This window comes from Taudactylus pleione, unplaced genomic scaffold (genome assembly GCF_031769625.1).
Source record: "Taudactylus pleione unplaced genomic scaffold, aTauple2 ptg000120l, whole genome shotgun sequence".
Lineage (NCBI taxonomy): Eukaryota > Metazoa > Chordata > Amphibia > Anura > Myobatrachidae > Taudactylus > Taudactylus pleione.
This window is the reverse complement of record NW_028284522.1, coordinates 9,854,583-9,876,071: the sequence shown is the minus strand read 5'-3', so window position 1 is coordinate 9,876,071 and position 21,489 is coordinate 9,854,583. Positions and strand designations below refer to the sequence as shown.

Genomic DNA, 21,489 nt, shown 5'->3' with positions numbered 1-21,489 from the left:
TGACTTGTCCTTCGCCAAATTAATATTCAAGTATGGTTTCAAATGCAGATGAGGTGTCAAATAAGTTTATAAATTATACGTGTGCTAATGTAACGTACATTTCAAGGTGATTAGATGTCAGAAATGTGATGTAAAAAATTATTGGACTCTACACAGGTATTCTAATAAATTCTGAAATAATGACACCTTAAACACTGGCAATGAATGCTTATCAAATAATGTTTATGCCGATGTGACTTATGTGACTTATGTTACTGTATTATAACAAACAAATACAGAAAGCCCTCCAATAAATCAACTAAGTCATTATTACATTCCCTTTTCACATGGGTATAATTACCATAGGTGCAAGGGGCGCAGCTGCTATGGGGCCCAGAGCTGAGGGGGGCCAATATTCCTTGCTATATAGTTTTCACCATTGATGTTCCATTGGAGCCCTTACAAATGCTTGCTATGGGACCTTCAAATACCTAGTTACACCCCAGCCTTTTCATAAAAAGAATACTAAGATGAATGTATGAACTTATTTTCATGAAGAGGTCTATTTGACATCTATGTGGCAATTTAATGATCAGCGATGTGGGTGCCAGATATCACCAGGATGTACAGTTTTGTACTTTACTGTATATAATGGTATGGAATCTTTGCTCATTTTCCTATATACCTCAATGGAGTGCATGGAAAAATGAGCGAATATACATCACTGTGAGGTGCACAACGCTGATAATTGGCGACAGGAGCCTTATTTTACTACTAAACTGTTGGGCAATCCTGCTCATTCACATAACTCTCAGTCTGTGGCTTCTGGCTCGCCTCCATTTCTAGCTCCAGATCCTGACATTATCCCTGACACAACAGCCCTGTTCATGCAAGCACGAATGGACAGAGAACTGCCACTTACAGCATCAGTTTGTCTCCTAAAAACTCTGTGCTGCTGTGCTCAAGATGATCTGACTAGCTACATGTAGTTCTACAGCATATCCACTAGCAGGAAAATAAAATGACATTCTAATGCAATAATGCGTCTTGGGGCTGGATACAATTAGCCATGCTAAATTCTGTGGGCTTGCAGCAGTGCCTGTGGCTATTCAATTGCAGCAAGCGATAAGCCTGCAGACTGCACGGATTTCTATCCACTCACTCCTGAGGCTCAAACAGAAATCCGCAGTAAGTTGGGCTTTCTGCCCTTACCGTGGCCACTGCAAATGTGTTAACCCATTGCTCTGGACACTTAACCCGGAATCTATGGGTTAACGCTCGTTAGCCACAACTTACTGCGCCAGGAAAAGGGATTGCAACTGAATAGCTCCGGGTGTTAAAGGCCGAGGCTACAAGCCCAAGGTACGTATCGCGGCTAATTGAATGTGGGCATTGATCTTAAAAAAAGAAAAGCACCTGGCCAGGCCAGGCATAAATTCACAAAGGTTTAATTGCTGGGATATGATGAAGAGTTGGTGACCCAACACTCTGCCTCTCAGACCATCCCATATTAGGTAAAGGAGGAAGCAGAATCTATAATATTTGATACTTTTTATGTTACACATGACTTTTCCTTAGCAAGTATATTACAAAGAGGCACTGCGCGCTAGAGAGGGGGGGCGCTGTGTGCCCCTCAGCCCGGCACACAGCCAATGGGGGGCGCGATCAGCGTGATTGCTTCCCCCCATAGGTCTAGGAGACAGCTCCAGCTGCTGCTTTAGCAGCCATGAGTAGTCTCCCAGTGCAGCCCAGCACACAGCAGCGTGTGCTGGGCTGCTGTGACGTAAGAGGGAGGGGGGCGGTGCCAGAACTGGGCCCCCGCCAGGCCCCTCTCGGCGCCCCTGCTCATACCATGCATGGGCACTAGCATGTGAAACAACAAATGGGAGATGTTTGTGACTTACAGACATATTGGCGTGGGATGCAGTTTGTGTATATTACGTTGCTATTAATTAATTTTAAAAACGTGATAAGCTTGAGACTGTGTGCCTGGGTCCTTGTGACATGGCCTAGCTAAGCTCCTGAGCAATTTATAGAAAGCAAGGTTAGTCTTACCTCAAGATTAAACTCATTACTTGTGTAACGTCCATTTAATTCAGAACACTTCACTTTGAACTTGCGACCAAAGATAGAAGCAGAATCCCAGTGCCGATAGCGCACTTGTCTTAAGACATCTTCATAGTTTTTCATTGTGTCCACACCTAAAAAATGTTACAATTCTATTAAGATGAAAGGAATTACATTTATTATTTATGCAAATATTTATTCATTTATTTGATTAACTTACTATGTGCAGTAAAGGCAGACATAGGGGCCTATTCATCATTACTAAAAATTCAATGGAGGTAATTAGGTTTAGAACTCGCATGGAGTTTTACCTAATTACCTGAGGAATTCATCATTACTCCTCTCCATCAGTATCTATTCCGAAAAGCTGTCATTTTTGTGATTACAGCTTTTCCCTATCTGCTCTAACTTACCGCAGCTGTAATCAGTGCTGCGCATGCGCTGTTACTGTACATCCGTAAAAGCAGCGCATGCGCAGCACTGCCTGCAGCTGCTGTAACTGTGTGTCCCCCGCTCAACTCCCTGTCCCCCACTTACCTGGCCGCTGCAGCCGCCTCCGGCTCCATCTGCTGTTCTGACACTGTGTTCTCCCGGCAGAACACAGTAAAGTTTAGAAAAGAAAACCCTTTTTTTTTCTCTAAACTTTACAGAAGCAGACAAAGTCAGAGGAGGCACCAGGAAGCGCCGGAGGGAGCAGAGGAGGACCTGCCCAGCTGACTGCAGGTAAGTGTATACAAAGGACGAGAGAAAATTCTGCACAGAGCTGATTTTTTTCAATTCAATAATATCCAAAAGGACCAACCATAAGTAATCATTACTCAAATGATGTCATTCAAAATTCGTTGGTGGTGCTCCCATAGCCCAAAAAGACAATATATACACAAAGAGAAGAAAGTAGGGCTAGTTGTTGGGGCACTCTTCGAAAAATACAATTAAAATATAACTTTTATTAAATATAAGTCAATAAAATATATGGTACCAAAATCCCCCAAGAAAAGGAGCAAATTAATCAAATGCAGATGGATCTAATTGAAATGCAAGATCCTGAGGTAATCCTCTGGTGAAATATTTAATAGTTTTAATATTTTATTGACATATTTAATAAAAGTTATATTTTAATTGTATTTTTTGAAGAGTGCCCCAACAACTAGCCCTACTTTCTTCTCTTTGTGCAGGTAAGTGTAACCTGCTATACACCACTTTGGAGTGGCATATAGTAACACCATCAAATTCCAAAAATACATAATTTTCGGAATTTGATGAATACCGTAATTTCCATATCCCCATACTAATGTATGGGTGGAGTGGAAATTAATGCAGGCAGACTTAACCAGGAGATCTCCTGTGTTAAGTGTCTTTATAAATACTAAAATAACGGTAATTAAAGAAAATGTCCTTAAAAATTTTATTATAGTGTTGATGAATAGGCTCCATAATGCTTTATTAAAGGACTAGCTAATTGACCTGTTTCTTGGACGTTAGAGTACAGAAGTGTGAAAATCTGAAAAGTTCTTTGATTATTGAGGTGCAAACTATCTTGGGTTATGACCAGTAGCAGAACAGTGCTCCCAGAGCAAATTCTACGTAGGGGTCAAGTGACGCCAATGTAGCCATCCGATGCCCCAGTTCTGCTCTAAACCTAACAGAGATGAGGCTTTACTGACCATGCAAGATCCAGAGATGGTGACCAATGCGCATGCACTGGTTTAGCATGTGGCCACAGCACATGTGCCTGTCAGGTGAGTCACTCTGTTCTGCTCTTTCCAGAACAGAGAGGGAGTCTCAGGCAGTTATCTGCGACACAAAGTGGGGAGAAGGCATCTTGGACCAAGAGAGCTAGCTGGCATTGTAGTGCCCCTTCACCTCTGGACCCCATTTGCACCAGCAATAGTTCTGCCTCTGCTTATGATGAATGATAAATAATTGAAATAGACAGAAGAACACCAAGTTTAACCTTTCACGATATTCTAACTGTGTTGATCCAGAGGAAGACCTGATTCTATTCCACGACTTAGCTACTCTTACATTAGAAAACCCTTCCTATGTTCATGATAAAAACTGATTTCTTCACTTCACAATTGATGACCTTTTCTCCTCTGAGTTTCTTGGGGGTCTATTCAGTAAGCAAAATATAACTTAATCATGCGGAAATTAATGTTACCACATGATTTAAGAATCCCAGCTATGCAGGAACAGGTTAACGGAGAAGATAACACAATAACCTTCTCTGTTAATGTCCAACTTCTACAACATCGGACTGCAGAGCATGTTAAAATTTTCTGCTATTCAGGTAGTAGGGAAACGTTAAAAAAACTTATATAACAATATCTGGGAATGGTGTTATATAGGGAAAACCTTATTCAAAAACTGAAGGGGCAGATTTCTTTCTCTTCCAATCATTCCCTGCAGTTATATGAAGCTCCGCCCACTACCCACCCCTCAATTGGTAATAACACTGCCAGTGTTCCCGGTAGAGTAATTACAATTCTTTGTAAACATGCATAATATATATTATATACTTATATGTAATATATATATATATATATATATATATATATATATATATACAGGTTGAGTCTCCGATATCCAAAATGCTTGGGACCAGGGGTATTTTGGATAACGGAATATTCCGTATTTTGGAATATTTGCGTAATATCATGAAATATCTTGGGAATAAGAGCCCAATATACACACAGAATGCATTTATGTGTAATATACACCTTATACACACAGCCTGCAGGTAATTTTATACAATATATTCAATAATTTTGTGGCTCAAACAAAGTTTGTATACATACATAAAATTCAGTTATGTTTCATATACACCCTATACACACAGCCTGAAGGTAATTCTATACAATATTTTTAATAATTTGTGCCTTAGACAAAATTTGTGTACATTGAACCACCAAAAATCAAAAGTTTAATTATTCCAGTCAAGCCAAAAATATTCCGTATTTCGGAATATTCCGTATTTCGGAATATTTGGATATGGGAGACTCAACCTGTATATATAAAATGTCACCAAGGCTGGCACTCCACATTTAAGCAAAAAATAAACTGGTTCAGGTGCCATCCACCAGCTCCAAAGGAGCAATGTATGCAAAGTCAAGTATAAATGGCGGCGCTCACAGGTCTTGTAGAGGAAGAATCACACTGACAACTGTGTCAAATCTTGTCTGACGTTTCAGTCAATACAGACTTTTATCTTGATTGATCGTCGGACAAGATTTGACACAGTTGTCAGTGTGATTCTTTCTCTACAAGACCTGTGAGTGCCGTCATCTATACTTCACTTTGTGTATATATATATATATATATATATAAATATATATATATATACACACTATATATATATACTGTATATATATATATATACTTCCCAGCGCTTGCCTGCCTACTGCTCCCTTGACCATACACTCCGCCACGGAAACTCCACCTGGAAGTCGGAGGAGTATGTGGGAGTGGGCAGCAATATGAATTTAAGGTAGATAAGCTCTGGGAAGGGCTATATATACAGTGTACATATAAATATTATATATATATACAGTCAGGTGCATAAATATTGGGACATTGACAGAATTTTCATATTTTGGCCTCTATTCACCACCACAATGGCTTTGAAATGAAACAAACAAGATGTGCTTTAACTGCAGGCTTTCAGATTTAATTTGAGGGTAATTACATCCAAATCAGGTGCAAATCAAAGCAGGGTGTTAATGCAACTCCTGTCCCTGTGAAGATTATTGCTAAATACCAGAGAAAAGCATTCGGAAAAAGAAAACATTGTGTCAATCTTATCCGAAAATATTCGGGCCAATATTGAAACTGCTGCTGAAAAGACCCTTTGGTGCAAGTTAATTAGCTCAATCTCTATTTTGACTTTAGATTCAATAATACATTATTAGTAAAGTCCCCCAATTTTTGAACATAAACAAACCCAGTTTTTCTACCCCTCTGCATAAATAACCCTTCCATTCCCTTTGTTAATGAGATAACCTGGCTGGTGTATTTTAATCTTTGTCCATCCAACTAGCAAACCTATCTAACAGAATTTTATTAACTAGGAAGTATTGATGTAACTTCTCATATACTTCTAGCAAACAGGTGGCTGTGTTATCCTTACACTGTACAAATGTCCCTCATGAATACTGGAATTATAACACCACTACTCTATGGTTGCAAGTAGGGTCAGTACTATTCATCATGGATAAAGGACTACATTGCTATATTTATTACGATGAAGGGCCTCTGTAGCAGTGGTGTATCGCAGCTTGAATAGTTTGTCCCAAAGTAGGATGTTTAAATATTGTAAATTATAATTAATTTGTGTGATGTATAACAGATGTTGGGCATTTGATACAATTACATTGGTTTTGATTAGGTATAACAACAATATGATTATAAGTGGATACCATAGATTGAATAGCCCTTTGTTGAATTGGTGGCATCAAGATGTTTTCCTTGCAGGGTACCATGGTCCAGCTCCAGACACTCCTGTTTGGGGTTGAGCTCATCTCCAGTAACCAAGATGTTACAGAAATCCAAACGATGTAGAGTTTCCTCAACTACCACAGGACTGGTACCTGGGGACATAAAGCATACCCAATAAAACTACCCAAGATTTGCTTTTATAGCATCATTTTAGAATACTGTTATACAGCCAAGGTGTATCAACTATTAAATGCATATTATTACTATTATTATTAAGAATAATAATACTAATAATACTACTACTACTACTACTACTACTACTACTACTACTAATAATAATAATAATAATAATAATAGTACATTCTACAGAATTTTCAGGTCAGCTTTAAGACTTTGTTTTGTTGCTGATTTGTCAGGATCTTGATTGATTTAATTTTTTATATAGTACATACAATATGTACAGCAATCTACCTTCCTGTATATTCAGTATACTTTTCTCCACAGAGTTTACAAAAGACATAGAAACAGCTGTCATCTATGGAATATCTATATTCTAATCTACAGTATTATAATAAGTCATGTCTGTCTATTTGTACCAAGTTGGTGTAAAAACTACTAAACCGATTTCCATGAAAACTGCATTATTTTGTAGTGGAAATTCCTAGAAATAACCTGCACTTTGTCTTATCTTGATCTGTCAAGTTAAAGCTGAGTAATAACAAAAAAAAAATATATTGACATCATCAATGCAAGAGATAGGTGTGGCACCATGCGCGTGGCCAGTAAGGGGTGGATGGGTACTTGGGTCCGCGGTCACTTGAGTAGGATAGTCTACATAACAGTCTGTACACACTGGAGGGTGGGCAGCTCAAGTAAAGCAAATCCAGTTTGTGCAAGGGCCTCCAAATTGTCTTTTTCTCCTGCCAGTAGTGAAATGGACTGTCTGACATGCCTATTTGGATGATATCATCAAAATAGTCCTCAACCATTCTTTGAATGGTCACCATATCAGATGAAGTCAAGGTAAGCAATTCTTTTAGATCTGACTAGATGTCAAAACTTGGTTGTGTTGACTCACCTGCATCACCAGTAAATCTTTTTTTGGGAAAGTTTAGTTTTTTCCTGGCAGCCGCACTTGCTGGAGAAACTGAAGGAGGAGCCATCGCTGCATCACGTGCTTCTTGAGCTGACAATTTCCTTACCAACAGCTCTTTGCATCTCTTCAGATCTGTGTCTGCTTGGAAGAACGACATGACGTATGACTTAAACGTAGGGTCCAGCACGGTCGCCAAAATGTATTGATCAGATTGCAAGATCCTGACAACCCTTGGATCCTAGCAAGGCGAATAAAGGATTTGATCTACAAGTCCGACATGCTTAGCGGAATCGCTTCATTTCAGCTCTTCCTTCGGTTTCTCAAGATGCTTTTCCAACAGGAGAATTACCTGACTCAAGCTGGCAGTGTTTGAACTCACTTCACATGTGACTACTTCGAAGGGTTTCTGCACTTTGCACAACACGGAAAGTAATATCCACTGAGATTGAGTAAGGTACATTCCCCCTTCTCTTCCTATATCATAGTTCGTTGTGTAGCTTTGGATGTTGTTTTGCTGTTCCTCCATCTGCTGAAGCATATAAAGGGTGGAGTTCCACCTTGTAACTACCTCTTGCATCAGCTGGTGACAGGGCAAATTCAACATGTCTTGCAGGTGCTGCAATCTTCTTCATGCACATGCTGAATGGCAAAAATGCCCAGAAATGATGCGGGCTATGGAGAGCATCTCCTGCACGGCCCTGTCATTTTTAAAAACAAATTGGCACCACCAAGTTAATCGTGTGAGCAAATCATGGGACATGTTGGAATTCACCCAGCTTTAATGCTCTCACAATATTGGTGGCATTGTCAGAAATCACAAATCCCGAGGAGAGTCCAAGCGGGGTAAGCCATTTTGCAATGACTTCCTGAGTTTTTCTAAGAGGTTGTCAGCAACCTCTTAGAGAAACCAGTTATACACAGAGTAGCCTGCCTCTGAGTAAGCTGCTCTTTCTTAGATGCTGCTGCTGCTGTTGGTGCTGGTGAAGGCAATACACCCACCCAGTGGGCTGTTACAGTCATGTAATCTTGCATTTGCCCTGTTCCACTTGTCCACATATCTATGGTTAAGTGGACAGTGGGTACAATGGCATTTTGGAGGACACTCGTTTTATTTAATGTCCCTGTACAGGCTGGGAATTGCTTTTCTAGTGAAGTGGAACTTAGATGGGATTTGGTAACGGGGACAGAGGACCTCAATTAACTGTCTAAAACCCACTGCACTAATGGCAGACATCGGACGCATATCTAATACCAGCATAGATGTAATGGGGTCAGTGATCCACTGTGCAACTGCTGTCATACTTTGCTCCCCCTTGCAAAGGATTGTTTAACAGTCAATTGTTTTTTTAGAACTACTACTAGTAGTCTTCCTGGACCCCTTCTGGGATGAAGATCCACTCCCAGCAGCAGGAGGAATCCAGGATAGGGGTGGACTGAGTTAGCCTTATCAAATTGGATGCAAGACTACTTCCTATCATGATTGAGGATATTATTGATGAAGGTGTTAGTAGTGAAGATGCCAGGTGCTTGGATATAGCATAGAGAAGGGAGCTAGCTGACACTGGACTGCTTGTTGTTACTTTATTAGCCAAAGTTTCTGAATTTTGCAAACACTTTTGATGGATGGACTGTAGATGACATAACAGGGACGAGCTTCCTAGATGGTTAGGATCCCTACCTCTACTTACTATGGCATGACAACAGGTACAGATGGCTTAACAATTGTTGTCCGGATTTGGGTAGAAGTTATTCCACACATAAGAAGTGGATTTTTTGTTTTATGCCCAGGCATGACAATGGGATTTTCCTTATCATGGGCAACAACTGTTTCCACTGGTGTCTGATTTACACAAACAACATCCTCATCAACAATATCTTCATCATCAGCATCCTCATCATCAACTTCCTTATTAGTGTCAGCTACACAAATATTCTCCTTATCCTGGTGCACTTTTACAGAAGCATCTTCAATTTCTATGTCAGCATGTTGACTTGTGCTGCTCATCCCCACATTTGCAGAGGATGCACAAGAGGCTCCTCTTCGAGTACAGTTTTGGAAAGGTCAGGCTCACACATGGCACCCGCCAATATACTAAAGTGAGGGTTTTTAGAAGTGGAGATGTTGCCCATAGCAACTGATAAGATTATAGCTATTATCTTCTAGAAAGTGCTAGATAACTGTTAAGTAGAATCTGATTTGTTGCTATGGGCAACATCTACACTTCGAAAAACTCTAACTTTAGTAATTATACCCCTTAAACTCAACCTCAGGGATTTCTGACATTTCTGAGCGCACAGTTGGTTCCTGTGTCTCAACGATTTTCTTTTTTTTTTAAACCTCCTACAGGGAGAAGGGCATACATCATCATAAGAGGCAGAACCTTTTCCTTGCCACTTTGTGTGGTGAAAGGCATATTGACAATTTTATGTCTTTCTGCAGCTGACTTTCCCTTTGATGTTTTTTTGTTTAACACTTTAAAAGATTGGGTCTTTGATTTTAGATGCTCTGACTTAAGCCCTGTATGGCCTTGGCCAACGGCTTTAGTAGATGATGTAGACAGACTAGTATTGTCATGACTGGTGGCACTGGCAGCAGCTCCAGTCTTAGTATGTGGTTCCAACTTTCCTCTCAACTGATCATTCTTCATATCAACAAACACGTCAGTTTGTACCAATTTTAAATATGACACTGTGGCATCAATGACCTACAGTGTCACAATATTTGTTATGAATAAGAATAGCACACTGCACTACCACTTACATTGTCACAAGATTTTTTATGAATAATACACTGTGCTACCACTTACAGTGTCACAAGATTTTTTATGAATAAGAATAACACACTGCGCTACTACTTATAGTGTCTGATACGTGGATGATAAACTGCAGTCTGGCCAGCAGTGTCATCGAACAATAATAGTGTAGCTAGCACACACAAAAAAAAAAATTAAATAAAGATTATTTTTTATAGAATGATCATTTTATTTAACTTTTATTTATTTTACACTGGGGAAGAGCACCCCTGGACGAGGCAGCAGCCCTTGATGAACAACACAGAACCCTTTTATGGACAACAAAGCACCCCTGCGGACGGACCACCTGCAGAATCACAAATTCGTGGATGATGATCTGCGGTCTGACCGGCAGTGTTGCCGAACAATAATAGCGTAGCTAGCACACACACAAAAAAAATCTTTTATTTTTTTTGTGGAATGATAATTATTTATTTTATTGAACTTTTTTTTTTTTACACTGGGGAAGAGCACCCCTGGATTGACAGAGCACTCCTTTATGCACTGCAGCCCTAGCCCCTTGATGGACAGGACAACACAGCAGCACCCCTTTATATACTGCAGCCCCCCTTTATGTACTGCAGCCCCAGGCCCTTTATGGATAACACAGCAGCAGCCCTTTTGTTTATAGAATGTATCTATAACTTAGATCCTAGTTTGGCATGTAATGCATTTCCATTGTGTCACTATTGTGGCTCTATTTATTAACATTATTTTTACTAAAATAAAGTGAAAAAGGGTGTTTTCACACCCTTTTCACATTATTTTAGTTTCACCTGTAGTTATTACAGGGCAATTGGAGTAGAATTAGTAAAATTCTACTCCAACCCCTAGTATCACTTATTTTTAGTAAAGCAGATCGCATTTCCCATAATTGTAATGGGAAATGTCATCCGACCATAGTTACTAAAAATAAATTGTAAAAAAATACCGGGGGAAGCCCTGTGATAATAACGCCACCTGGAGGTGGCGTTATCCAGGGTCTCCCCCGGTTACCGGGCTCCCACTCTGCTCTAACGGGGAGAGCAGAGGCGGGAGCCGGTACCAGTAATCAGCTATGTGGTCTAAACAGACCGCAAGCTGATTGCTGTAAAAAAAAGAAAAAAAATGTGAAAATTTTTTTTTTACTTACCTGTATCCAGGGACCGGTGATCGGGCCTCCGGTGATGGCTCCTCTCCAGTCAGCTGGTCTCCCATAGTGCCCTGCTGCCCGGTCATCAGGTGATTGGGTCCCAGTGCAGTATGGGAGATCACCTGATCGGGAAGCCCGGAGAAGATCACCGGAGGCCAGGAGGATGCAGGTAAGTGTAATGAAGGGAGGATGGTTGCGGGGGGGGGGTCGTGGGGGTCCGCGATCATGGGGGTGGGGCTTAGCGTCGGTGGGGGCTAGCAGCGGCGGTGGGTCGGCACATGCGCGGGCCCTTAGTCACTGTATTTTTTCCGAAAATATCGCGACTAGAGTGCGGATGGGATCCGCAGGGACAGAGCTTTATCGCAAGCTCTGTCCCTGCAAGGGATTTATAGTCAATCCCTGTGATATTGCCTGAATTCGCAATGCGAATTAACTCGGTAATATCACACTACAATCCGCATTCAATAGTGTCACTTGTAAAGTATTTAACAATCACAGTACCATGTCTGTATGTGCACTTGATTACTTTTTTTCGTTGCTGTCATTTTGCATACAGCCAATGGCTGCACAAGTGTCTTAGGTTGGCCCGGCAACCTCCGGAGGGGAATCGTGTGACGTCATCAAACAGGCGACTCGCGCCCTCCAGTCACGTGATCGCGGTCCAGTGGCAGTCTCTGGCTCAGCAATCACCGGGTGGGGTATTTAGGTAAGTGTTTGTCTATGTTTTTATGCTTTGTATTCCTGACGACGGGCCAGGAGGCCTTGAAACGTTGATTTTGCAGCAAAACATTTCTTCTAAAAGCCTGGAGTGACGCTGCGTGTTTGTCACGTTTAGTGATTCTGCACTTTGTTTGTATATATATATCATACATGCCTACTCTCCCGGGAATCGTGGGAGGCTCCCGATTTTTCGGGTAACCCCCCGCGATCCCGGAAGAGTAGGCATATCTCCAGCATCCTGCCCACTTCCTAGTGAAGTGGGCAGGATGGGGAGATTTTACCTAAAATTATCGGGTCCGTCGGGAAGGGGCGGGGCTAAATTAGGCAAATCGCATCATTTAGCCCCGCCCCCTCCTCACGGACCCGCGAATCACGGGGGTTTTCTGTAAAGGGGCGGGGCCTAATGCTGTCTATCGTCTGGCCCCGCCCCCCGAAGAGGAGAGCAGCAGGTCCCCTCTTGCTGCTCCCGGAAAGCTGCCCAGCAAAGTAGGTAAGTATGATATATATATATATATATATATGTGTGTGTGTATACTGTCCTGTGCTTAATATTACTCTATGGATTATTCTGCGTGCTGCTAGTCAAGAAATTGTGCTGAAGGGCAGTTACAGGAGGAAGATGAGACAATTACTTATTATCACTACATATATTTCTGACATAAGACAAAGACTGTATGAATGTATGTACACAATATATGTAATAGGACACCAGTATACAGGTAGTGTGTAAATTCCCTTTGCGGAGAGGACCCTGATGTCATCAACTACTGCCCAATGTCATTCCCTACCATCCATGTGGGCATAGAGGGGGAATATAATCGAGCCCGCAAGAGGACAACTTTCTTCTTTAGGTGGCCTTAATGGGCATGGAACTGCACTTCCGCCCTCACTCATGCCACTTCCAGGTCCCTAGCGCGAAGGGGAAATAAGCTCTACCCCAGCATACACCATGTTGCTACACTAAACAAATAATCATATTGTCTAAATAGAGATAAGTAATTCATCCTCCATTAGCTTTGAATTCTTTGTATAAAAAATGCTGAAACCACCAAGTCTATGACACAGATATGTATGAATATTAGGCATACATGACGTGTTACACAGCAGGCTCCTTTTATTCCATGTACTGTAGAAGGAGAGAGCTATTATTTTGATGCATTGTTCAATTTATCAACTGAATATATGACCTGCGTGCTGTGTGAAAACGATGGCACGGTCTGACTCTGATGTATGTTAGCACATACATTTCCATCCTGCACAAATATACTGGTGAAATATTGTGAGGACAAATTAATGTTAATATATTCAGATTATACTTGATATTAATTTGAGTTGGTTACTAGAGAGACAAATATTAAGAGTTGTTATGATTGATCATGATACCTTGGCGTATAATCACTAATTAATAGCAATAAACTGTATGACATCAGGGCAGGGCTCGTGCCTTTTGGGCTGGGGGTCAGCAAAACAAAGTAGCCCACAATATGTAGCACCCACACATTTTTCTATAATATGGGTTACAGATTGTAATGAAGAGGTAGCATCTGATAATGAGCTGTCAGCTGTATTTATTCTCATGATTATGATTATTTCCACACCGGGCGCCTTGTGGTGATGGCTGCTAAGGACATAATATGACACATCTTATTGCCAGGGAAAACAGCCACACCCAGAAAGTTCTGCTACTGTACATGTAGTAACAGTGGGGCATACTTGCCTACCCTCCCGATTTGGTCGGGAGCCTCCCAAAAATCGGGTGCCGCTCCCGACCTCCCGGGAAGGCAGGCAATTCTCCCGGCTGCCGCTTACCCCTCCTATCCCCCCGCTATAACCCCTGTAACCCCCACAGGGGGGGGGCCGGTGACACGATTCGCATAATTTTGGCCCCGCCCCCTGCTGCACAATGCCTATTTTATCGGCATTGTGTAGCAGGGGCGGGGCCAAACTGATGTGATCGCGTGACTCCGCCCCCACCACGCCCACAAGTGACCTCACCCAACCGGCCACTCCCCCTTGTCTCGGCCACGCCCACCCCGTCCTGCCGATCTGGCTGCTCCCTCCCAGAAGGAGCAGCCAGAATGTCGGCAGGTATGCAGTGGGGTTGATGTATACAACAGTAAAAAAACTGGAGAAATGGACCAGTGGAGAAGTTGCCCATAGCAACCAATCGCATCTGCCTATCATTTTATAGAATTTACTTGATAAATGCTTCCTCAAAGCTGACTGGTTGCTATAGGCAACTTCTCCACTCAGTGGCGTAACTTCATCCCAGGTGCCCGGAGGTAAGATAAATGTTGGTGCCCCCCCCCAAACTAAAATGTACCACCCCCCAGCACCTATGCCAGGCCCAGCTGCCGCCGCCCCCCTTATGCAGTTCCTTTTATATAATTCCCCCAGTAGTGGTCCGCCTATGTAGTGCTCCACAGTAATGGTCCCCCTATGCAGTACATCCAGTAGTGAGCCCCCGGTAGTTGCCCCCAGTAGTGAGGCCCCTTGTAGTTGCCCCCAGTAGTGAGCCCCCTGTAGTTGCCCCCAGTAGTGAGGCCCCTGTAGTTACCCCCAGTAGTGAGGCCCCTGTAGTTGCCCCCAGTAGTGAGCCCCTGTAGTTGCCCCCAGTAGTGAGCCCCTGTAGTTGCCCCCAGTAGTGAGCCCCTGTAGTTGCCCCCAGTAGTAGGCCCCTGTAGTTGCCCCCAGTAGTAGGCCCCTGTAGTTGCACCCAGTAGTGAGCCCCTGTAGTTGCCCCCAGCAGTAGGCCCCAGTAGTTGCCCCCAGTAGTAGGCCCCAGTAGTAGGCCCCTGTAGTTGCACCCAGTAGTGAGCCCCTGTAGTTGCCCCCAGTAGTAGGCCCCTGTAGTTGCCCCCAGTAGTAGGCCCCTGTAGTTGCCCCCAGTAGTAAGCCCCTGTAGTTGCCCCCAGTAGTAGGCCCCTGTAGTTGCCCCATTAGTGAGCCCCTGTAGTTGCCCCCAGTAGTAGGCCCCTGTAGTTGCCCCCAGTAGTAGGCCCCTGTAGTTGCCCCCAGTAGTGAGCCCCAGTAGTAGGCCCCTGTAGTTGCCCCCAGTAGTGATGGTCCCCACCGCGCGCACACACACACAAAAAAACAAACACTTACCTTTATCCCCGCTCCAGTGCTGCTGCCGTCCATCCCCGGCGTCCGCTCCTCGGCACTATGGGAGTGACGTCATTACGTCACTCCCATAGTGCACTGCGGGACCCGGAAGACGGAGCTCACTCCTGAGCTCTGTCCCCGGCGTCCGCTCCTTGGCACTATGGGAGTGACGTTATGACGTCACTCCAATAGTACACTGCGGGACCTGGAAGACGGAGGGAGCTCCGCCCTCCGGCTACCTCCAGGAGAATAGGAGCCGGCCGCCCGCTGGTAACACACTCAGCGGGCGCCCGGCAAATGGAGGGTGCAGGGGGTGCGACCGCACCCCTTGCACCCTCCGTAGTTACGCGAATGGAGGTGGAGCGCCGATCAGCGGCGCTCCTTCTCCATGCAGCTCCCGGGGACAATGGAGCCAGGTGCCCCCTTCAGGGCTGACGCCCGGCGGCAAATGACTCCATTGTCTCCGGGAGTTCCGCCACTGTCTCCACTGGTCCACTACTCCACTCTTCACTCCCTGATACATTAACCCCAGTGTGTAGTGTGTAACAGTGAATAAAACCTGTCTCTCTTGTCATTGGCAGTACTCTGTAGCATGCAGGGCAATTGCCTTTGCCATATTTCCTTAACTATATAATATGAAGCTTGTTTAATATTCCCCAACTTCCTTAAATTCAGTATAGCGTACAGAATGATGGCATGCAGAAAAAGCTTTACATTGGACTGTACTGACTCGGACGACTCAAACACAGTGATTTCTGGGACTGTGGTGCTTCTGAGGTCTCACAATGTGCACCTTACGTGTAGTGCGTTGTCTCATTGTGTTTGTGTGACTTATATTTGTTCCATTTGTACATGCAGGAATGAGGAAAATTTAAAAAATATTAAAACAAACTGACTTACTTTTGCCAGAGCTCTTATCCAAACGTTTTTCCATTTTAGTGACCGTGCTGATGATTGTTATATCTGGAAGCAAAATCACACCGTTTGCATTCTCAAATTCAGATGCTGGACGGGCAAAGTGATCCATTCCACTGACTGTGATCTTGGGCTCATTAGCCTGGAGAACCACAACATATGCCTCAATGTCTGGAATGGAGATGCAGACATCTTCTCCAAAGCATCTGGGAAATGTAAAGAGGATCAGGGATTGTGGTCAGTAAAAGCTAAACACTTGCAATAATAAGCAATAATTATGTTCCTATAAATGTAACACTGCCTATATGTTTTCTTACTTTATGTGGCATATGTATCAAAGCTAGATGTGAGATAATATTGTGAAATATATATCACCAACCAATCAGCTCCAAACTATAATTTCTTAAACACAGCCTGCAAAATGTAAGTTAGAAGCTGATTGGTTGGTGATATATATCTCACAATTTTATCTCACATCAAGCTTTGATACATATGCCCCTATGTGTACAGAAGTGTCCTCATACACCTAGCGTCTATACGCCATACTGCGCAAGATACCCAACGCGACTGAAATGCTCCATGAGAGGTAGCATACTGTATTTGTCTTATTCACATTGCAGAAACAGCAAAACACACTCACAGTGTACTAGATACAATGGGCTGTAAATGTAACCATACAGGAATTAGAGATGTGCGCAGAACCCTGTGTTTCGGTTTCGGTTTTGGCAAAACCACTCTCAAGTGTTTTGGTATTGGATTTCTTTAAAATTGGTAAAAACAGCTAAAATCATGTAATTTGGACCTGTTTATTACATGCAATCCAAAATCCAAGATTTATTTTTAAATCCGAGTTCCGAACTTACAGCATACCCAAACAAGGACACAGTTCTACATGGAACCCCATAAGTGATCCAACCCGGGACTTGATTCGACTCGGAACCCCAAAGTTTGGGTGTGTTCGGTTTTCTGAAAAACTCTACCGCACATCTCTAACAGGAATTTATTTTAAACGCATACAAAGTCACAGATAAAGCGCAATGGAACTTAGCATGACAAAAGCCACGGCCGCTTGCATCACAGCCCTTCTTGCACAGATTCAGACTCAGTTAAAAACACATATATACAAATGTTGCATAAAAAAGTGATCAGGGCAAGTCAGCAAGTCAGCAATGCAGTTTTGTGTCTCCCAGTTGTTTTATTTATAAAAATAAGATGCACATTTTGAACGAGAAAGAAGCTGAACGTGGCAGAGTTTTCCGGTACCTGGCACGCCAAGAGGGGCTATGTGCCACAACATTGTATAAATACAAATGTGAACATACTGTATTTAGTATAGCTTTATTATATCTTTATTAGTAAATCCACAGATATATTAGTAAGGGTTCTTACAATGGAATGTAGTCGCCACCGGTCACAATCCCGGAATCGGAATTCCAGCTAGAGATTTATGATAGGTGTCGAAATACTGGCACCTATCATAATCCCGACGCCGGCACACTGAGGATGCCATCCTGTACAAAGGTAAGTCCTGAGCACCCACAGCGTTAGCCGTGCAGGGGGGGGTTAGGACTAGACATCCCCAGGGAGAGGGTAGGGTTTGGCACCCCCGCCCCGGGAGGGTTAGGCTTAGGAAGTGGTAAGGGGCACTAAGGGGGGCGGTTAGGGTTAGGCACCACTGAAGGAGGGTTAGGGGGGGGCCAGGGCAGGTTAGGGTACTTACCTGCCCCTGTCGGGATCTTGATCCTGTCAGGCAACCGCTGTCGGGATTTGAACCGGCGGCAAAACAGCCGCCGGCATTTCAATCCCATTCCCTTACAATATGTACAAAATATGGAAAGGGACAATGAACATTGTCAAAAACATCAGGGGATGGATTTTATTAAAAATATTAATCTTCAATCTCGTCTAATCAGTCATTTTAGAGGGATTTATAAAAATTATGTAAAGTAGATACCACCTGTCTAGATGGAACTAAAAAACAATTTACATATTTCACAAATGAGTTTTATACTGTCCTAAAAGGTAGGAAAAATATAATACATTTGGATCTGCTCCCTTAAGAGTTAAAACAGTGAAACAGTAGGACAGAGAGAAGTACTCCTATGTATAGGGCACTCTATCTACATCTAAATAATATTAAATCATAACTTTTATTAATATCCTGTGAAATCATCTATAAAACCAAAAGACTCTGAAAACTCTCAAAACGTCTAAGAAAAATATATGTTTCAGTGAACAGAGTTACCTAAAAATGGATAACTCAAGTACGTGACAGCGCAATATTAATAATAGTAATTATATAGAGAGATTGTCAGGACCCTTAAATAGATTAATATGACAGTCACAGTATCTCATAATCTTAGCATGTTGTCTAGGTAAGCTCAGGTAAATGTAATACACAAATTGCATGGTCTCCCTTGTATTATGCTGATGCAAAACTGAAAACAAATAAACATTGTGTCCTGATAAATTATATCAGGGGTTCTCAAATTATTTTGCTATGGGACCCCAGCAAGTTACTGCAAAATGGCCACCATTCATGCATGGTCAGCAGACCTCTCAAGCACATTAGTGCTGCACAGGCACAAAACAGAAGTGACGTGAACCCTAATGCGAACGCTTCATTTCTTACACATTGCAGGGATGAGCTCCTTTCGGAGTCCCTGTCCCCAGGCAATGGGTGACTGGGGAGGCAGAAGGTGACAGGTGGAGGCAGTGGGTGACTGGGGAAGCAGCGGGTGACACGTGGAGGCAGAGGGTGATGGAGAATCAGTAGGTGACAGGGAGAGGCACCACTTTGCAGACATAGACCGCGTAATTGCTGACAATTTATCAGTTATAAGTAATACTTGAATGATCACAGGCAGGCTTCTCTGTATCATATAACAAATTTATTACACAATATTCTAAAAATGTAGATAAAATGTATCCAGTACTCAGGGGCGTTTTTTTTAGATAGGAGGGGTCCCATGTGCAGCCACCATTTGGGCCCCCTCCTCTCTGTCAGTGGCTCAGCGGCACTGAGCGCTATAGATTCTGGCTTCAAGCCGGAATGTACTGCGCATGCTCGGATCTCCGGGAGCATGGCACCCGCACCTACTTTCCAGGGAACATCTTTTCTGCGCATGCTCAGATCACTGGTAAAATGTCCACCGCCATTTTCCCAGTGAGTGTTTGCTGCTCTGCAGCGCCAGTTTGGCGGAGCAGCACATTGGGAAAGGCGGAGAGGTAAGCATAATTACCTATGGGTGCAGTGTGTGCGGCAACCCATTATAAAGACGCCTATGCTAGTAAAGGCTGAGTCTCCCATATCCAAAATGCTTGGGACCAAGGCTATTTTGGATATCGGAATATTCCGTATTTTGGAATATATGCATACTATATTGAAATGTCTTAGGAATAGGGCCCAAATCTAAACACAGAATGCATTTATGATTCATATACACCTTATACACAGCCTGCAGGTAATTTTATACAATGCTTTCAATAATTTTGTGGCTCAAACAAAGTTTGTGTACATACATGAAACTCATTTATGTTTCATATACACCTTATACATACAGCCTATAAGTCATTTTATACCTTATTTTTAATAATTTTGTGCCTTAAACAAAGTTTGTGTACATTGAACCATCAAAAATCAAAGATTTCACTATCTCAGTCATGCTAAAAATATTCCGTATTTCGGAATATTCCGTATTTTGGAATATTTGGATATGGGAGACTCAACCTGTAATGGCAATAACAATAAAACTTATATATAACTACCTATGGATATTTTTAATTATAGCATCACAATGATTTTAACCAATATAACATTCTCATCAGCAGATCTATGATATTTAATTACCACAATCCTGTTACCTTATAAGGACTATTATTATCTCAGTTTCTACTTGAATAGGAATATTTATGGAATGGGATTGAAATGCTGGAGGGTTGAAGACTGCACCCTGAGTTACACCTGCAGCCTTTATTTGTTTACATTGTCCTCAGCTACACCCCATTCCATTGATCCTGAAAAGGACCCCACTGTTTGCCTACACGCAAGCAAACACTAGGGTAACTATTGTGTGTGCATGGAGTGCGGCTGCTATCGTGCCCAAGCTGCCTCTGCACACAATCATGCACACAAGGTGGGTCAGTCTGTTCAGGGCTGTTGATGGGGGCACAGGTGTCAGCGATGTTGATTTGGTGCCAGATCGCCAGCTGATTACAGCTGGTGGTGCATTGGCAGGCAGTGATGGAGAGACAGCACCGTTGGTTGCAATGCAATCAGAGCTCGCGGACTAGCAGCAGTGGAGGCTACTGATTGGCTGCTGGTCCGCGAGCTCCAATTGGCTTGCAACCGGCGCCAGAGTCAATTTGCGCCAGCACTGTATATCCATGTCTGCTGCTGCCTGCCAGTGCACCAGCTGTAATTAGTGGGCGGCCTGGCCCCAAATCCACACTGGCTGCTGATGGCACACAGGGGGAGGCAAGAAGCTGCTGGAGGGACATGGGGAGGTGAGTTGCTGGGGGGGCATAATGTGTAAGGGGCACTACCATTGTGTGGAATAATGTGCTATATGGTGCACTACTACTATGTGGCATAATCTGCAAAGGTCATTACTGTGTGGTATAATGGGTAAGGAGCATTACTGTAAAGTGTTAGGGGCATAACTGTGTAGCATAATGTATAAGGGGCACTACTACTGCATTGCATTTTGTGTATAAGGGGTACTACTGTGTGGCATAACATGAATGTGCTCTGTGTGGCATAACCTGCATGGGGCCTGTGTAGGGGTAAATGTATGTGCTTTTTAATCTCTGGGGGGGGGCTTTTTAATATATTGCTATGTGGCCCCCAAAGTTTTAGTTACACCCTTGCATGCAAACACAGAGGTTCTGGACTTAATATAAACTTCCATAAGTCTTCAAGCTTGCTCAGACTGAGGTTAAAAGGATACTTTTATGCTTTCACATAAGTTTTTGGCAGACTGCCAATTTCCACTGGAACCAGCCCCGGAACCTGTGTAAGAGTGTCCCCATTTTTAAGGATTGTGTGACAGTGTGTGGCCCTGACGAAGTTGGGTAGATGGGTACAGTTGGCCCGGGTGCATTATTCATCTATTAACCATTATGGTTCCATGAAAAAAAGCATGGAAGGTCGGCTAGAGGTTCAGCCCCATATTCCTAAAGTAAGGGGCAGGTCCCTCAAATACAGTAGGGCCGACCATACTCCCAGCCGGTTGCCCAGACCAGCAATG

General features: G+C 43.0%; 1 protein-coding gene across 1 annotated transcript in view; it reads right to left on the bottom strand.

Annotated features, from left to right (window-relative positions):
• CLSTN2 (calsyntenin 2) overlaps positions 1-21,489 on the bottom strand; it is a 569,746-nt gene that overhangs the window by 23,415 nt on the left and 524,842 nt on the right. Inside the window, exons 12-14 of the mRNA XM_088472076.1 lie at positions 16,226-16,446; positions 6,462-6,632; positions 2,035-2,180 (exon numbers count right to left, since the gene is read on the bottom strand). Of these exons, the coding sequence (XP_088328202.1) occupies positions 2,035-2,180; positions 6,462-6,632; positions 16,226-16,446 (538 nt within the window). The remainder of the gene's footprint in view (positions 1-2,034; positions 2,181-6,461; positions 6,633-16,225; positions 16,447-21,489) is intronic.